At 41.9% G+C, this 4,048-nt stretch overlaps 1 protein-coding gene across 4 annotated transcripts in view; it reads left to right on the top strand.

Annotated features, from left to right (window-relative positions):
- The window catches only part of LOC105502553 (ubiquinol-cytochrome-c reductase complex assembly factor 1), a 109,211-nt gene that overhangs the window by 27,503 nt on the left and 77,660 nt on the right, over nucleotides 1-4,048 (top strand). For 2 of the 4 annotated variants that reach the window (XM_011929159.1, XM_011929160.1), the window contains exons 3-4: nucleotides 691-783; nucleotides 2,463-2,570. The exons of 1 other annotated variant lie outside the window; for it this stretch is intronic. In XM_011929159.1, coding sequence (XP_011784549.1) covers nucleotides 691-783; nucleotides 2,463-2,570 — 201 coding nt within the window. The remainder of the gene's footprint in view (nucleotides 1-690; nucleotides 784-2,462; nucleotides 2,571-4,048) is intronic. One more of the 4 variants, XM_011929161.1, reaches the window with a different exon arrangement.

A 4,048-nucleotide genomic window follows, 5' to 3' on the forward strand; every position in this document is an offset into this window, starting at 1 on the left:
TGCCACCACACTTGGCTAATTTTTTGTATTTTTAGTAGAGATGGGGTTTCACCATATTGGCCAGGCTCTGGAACTCCTGACCTCAAGTGATCCACCCGCCTCGGCCTCCCAAAGTGCTGGGATTACAGGTATGAGCCACGCCACCCGGCCTTTGAATTCACTCTCTCCTTTTTTTTTTACAAACAAGGTCTTGCGCTTGCTGTGTCGCCCAGGCTGAAGTGCAGTGGTGTGATCATAGCTCCCTGCAGGCTTGATCTCCTGGGCTCAAGTGATCCTCCCACCTCAGCCTCCTGAGCAGCTAGGACTATAGGCATGCACCACCACACCCAGCCAATTAAAAAAATTGTAGAAATAGAGTCTTGCTATGTTGCCCAGGCTGAGTCTTAAACCTCTGACCTCAAGCAGTCCTCTCACCTTGACCTCCCAGAGTGTTGGAATTACAGGTGTGAGCTCTTGTGCTTGGTCCAAATTCTTTTATTTCTTCAGGTATTCAACAGATATGTATTGGGCATCTACCATGTAGTAGACACCCTTGTAGGTGCTGATCTTAGATCTTCTTGGTGAGCTGATCACTGGGAAGTGGGCTAAGTAAGGTTGGAAAGATCCTATAGTCTTTACTTTGAAACAGCTCTGCTCAGATTAACCCTGTAAGTGCTCAGTGTTGCATAGATCTATGTTTCTATTCTTCAGTGGCCCCAGATGAGCCAGTCCCGAGTATGTGGATCAGAACAGATTCCTGGAATAGACATACAGCTGAATAGGAAGTATCACGCCACACATAAGGTGAGAATTATCAGTGCATTCTATGTTTATAGAGTGCTTTCACACAGGTGTTCTTTGGATCTCAACAAAATTGTTAGCTGGCTGAGTTTTAGCGAATGCAGAAGGTGAGTCTCGGGGTAAAGTGACTTGCCCAAGGTCACAAGGATGCTAAGTAAGTGGCAGACAAAATGAATTTTTTTTTTCAGGGACAAGATCTTGCTCTGTCACCCAGGATGGAGTACAATGGTGCTATCATAGCTCACTGTAGCCTCAAACTCCCAAGCTCAAGCTATCCTCCTGCCTCAGCCTTCTGAATAGCTGAGACTTACAGGCATGCATCACTGTGTACTGCAAATTTTTAAATTTTTATAGAGACCAAGGTCTCGTTTTGTTACCTAGGTTGGTCTTAAACTCCTGGCTTCAAGCAGTCCTCCTACCTTAGCCTCCCTAAGTGCTGGGATTGTTTAAAAAATTTTTTTTAACAGATGAGGCCTTGCTCTGTTGCCCTGGTGGAGTGCAGTGGCATGATCATGGCTCACTACAGCCTTGAGCTCCTGGGCTCAGGTGATCCTCCCACCTCGGCCTCCCAAAATACTGGAATTACTGAGATTATAGGTGTGAGCCACCATGCCAGCCTGAATGTTTGGACCTATTCTTCCATTGTCTTGTCCAGAAAACACTTAAGAGGAAAACGTATGAATTTTCTACATGTTAAAAATAAAGTGATATTTAACTTTTGGGTAATTTTTTATTGGTTAAATAGCTTGCCTTTGCTTGGAGAGGGTTAACATTAGAACAGACTTTCCTTGGAGGTTATTTGCAAACTACAAGACTTATATTTTCTGTAGTCATTAATAAAATTTGTGAAACTCTTGCATTTACTAAAAAATGCAAGAGTTTAAAAACATTCAGTGCTTGATTGCAGTTTTGAATGACTTTTGACTGCTTTTAGGCAGTGTTTTTTTTTCCTTTTCCTATTACATCAATAAGCATAGAATGTTTTACTTCTCAGAATTGTTCTTGGGAGATGGGGGTCAAGATTTCCTTTTGAAAGTCTTCTTTTTGATAGAACTTTTATTCTAATACCCCACATCTGTCATCTGCTAGATATGGATTAATAGACATACAGTCAATGAGGTGGGCATGTCTTGCTCTGAAATTTGGAGGACATCTATTAGGTCCAGTTCCAAATGTGTTTTCATTGAATGATAAGATGCTTAAAAAAGTGAAAATTAAAAATTGTAGGTGAAAACAAAAATCTAAGCAATAAAAATGCCCTCAGCCCGAGCATGGTGGCTCACACCTGTAATCCCAGCATTTGGGGAGGCTGAAGCAGGAAGATTGCTTGAGGCCAGGAGTTTGAGACCAGCCTAGGCAATAGGCTGTGTGGATCCCGCTCTCCACAGAACAACAGGCCGTGGACCCCACCTCCACAGAAAATTTTAAAAATTGACTTGGCGTGATGGCATGCACCTGTAATCCCATTTACTTGGGAGGCTGAGGCAGGAGGATCACTTGAACCCAGAAGTTTGAGGCTGTAGTGAGCTATGATTGTGCCACTTCACTCTAGCCTGGGTGAAAGGAAGAGACTCTGGCTGTATTAAAAAAAAAAAAAATTCTCTCCGACCTGATGAGGAACAAAGCATTCTATTAAAATTTTTTTGCAACTAATTTTAGTTTCTTTCTTTTTGGTTAATCAGCTTTCTACTACCAAAGATTTCCCACAGCCTGTTGAGGAGAAGGTTGGTGCTTTCACAAAGATAATAGAAGCCATGGGATTCACAGGACCTTTGAAATACAGTAAATGGGTAAAGTCCTTTAAGTTCTTCTCATTTTTCCTTTTGGGCATTGTGCTTTCTGCTCCTCATAGATTTTTTAAAGCTTCTGCATTGCTTTCATGGAATTCATACATTATTTTGGATGTGAGGACGATCTGGCTGTGACATCTGTCACCGCATTGATCACCAGGGTTGATTCGGCTGATCTGGCTGGGTAGGCAGGTGTTCCCTTCCTCCCTGACCACTCCATGTGCGACCTTTTGAAGCTGTGTTCTTGGTTGAAGAGGATGACCTTCTCCAATACAGGAGGACCATTCTTTGATTAAGGGTATATAAGTAGCTGCACTCCACTGCCAGAACCTCCAAGTAAGCTCTCAAGGTCCATATATTATTCTGAGAACTTCTCCAAAATATCTCTTCCCACGTGCCACAACACCTCACTGCTTCCAGTCAGATCTGTACAACATGTGAGACTGAACTAGTCCCTCCACCTGATTCCTTAGAAGCGTCTCATAGTAGTAGGCATGGCAACAAGACTGGGCTTTCCAGGCCCTTGCTGCATGGTATGCCATATTAGACGACTTCTGAGGGGTCAGATGGGCCAAATGTTCTGATGGGCAACATTCTTAAGGAAGCATTACTTTCCGATGAACCTATATTTTATAAGGGATTTTCATTAAAATTTTACTAATCAGCATCTTTTTATTAAGTAATTAAGCCCACGATCTATTGTAATTCTTATTATGGAGGGATATTTGTTAGCTGTGTCAGTCCCAGTCAACTCTTGGCCTAGCACATTATCTGTTATAATAGTAGTGGCTGTAAACGAATGAATGTCCTCTCTGCCTCAGATGTATACTGCCCCTGGGCTTTTATAATAATACCTCTAACCAATTATAGAAATAAAACATCAGCAATTCAGTTCTTCTCAGCCCACTTATCTCCTAGAACAGGCTGAGCATCCCAAATTGGAAAATCGGAAATCCAAAATCTAAAACGTTTGGAGTTTTTAGACATGATGCCCCAGGGAAATGCCCATTGGAGCATTTTGGATTTTTGAATTTGGGTTGCTCAGCTGGTAAGTGTAATGCAGAGAATCCAAAATCCCCCCAAATCCAAAATTCAAAACACTTCTGTTTCCGCACGTTTCAGATAAGGAGTACTCAACCTGTAATACCATTTCTCTCTATCACTATGGCAGAAATGCCTTTTAATGCCTTTCAGGGTTGCTGGAATATTGGGTAAGCCGAATCAGTCATAAGTCAAAGCAAGCCCACTCAAAGCAGTAGGGAAGATGTTTCTAGAAAATATGAAAGCTTTACTCAGAACAACCAAGTAATGCCAGTTACACCATTTTAACAAGTTGGATTCAAATTCGAATTTCAATTTTATTTTATTTTATTTTATTTTATTTATTTATTTATTTATTTTTTTGAGATGGAGTCTCGCTCTGTCGCCCAGGCTGGAGTGCAGTGGCCGGATCTCAGCTCACTGCAAGCTCCGCCTCC

The sequence above is a fragment of the Colobus angolensis genome, unplaced genomic scaffold (assembly GCF_000951035.1).
Source record: "Colobus angolensis palliatus isolate OR3802 unplaced genomic scaffold, Cang.pa_1.0 Scaffold8, whole genome shotgun sequence".
Lineage (NCBI taxonomy): Eukaryota > Metazoa > Chordata > Mammalia > Primates > Cercopithecidae > Colobus > Colobus angolensis.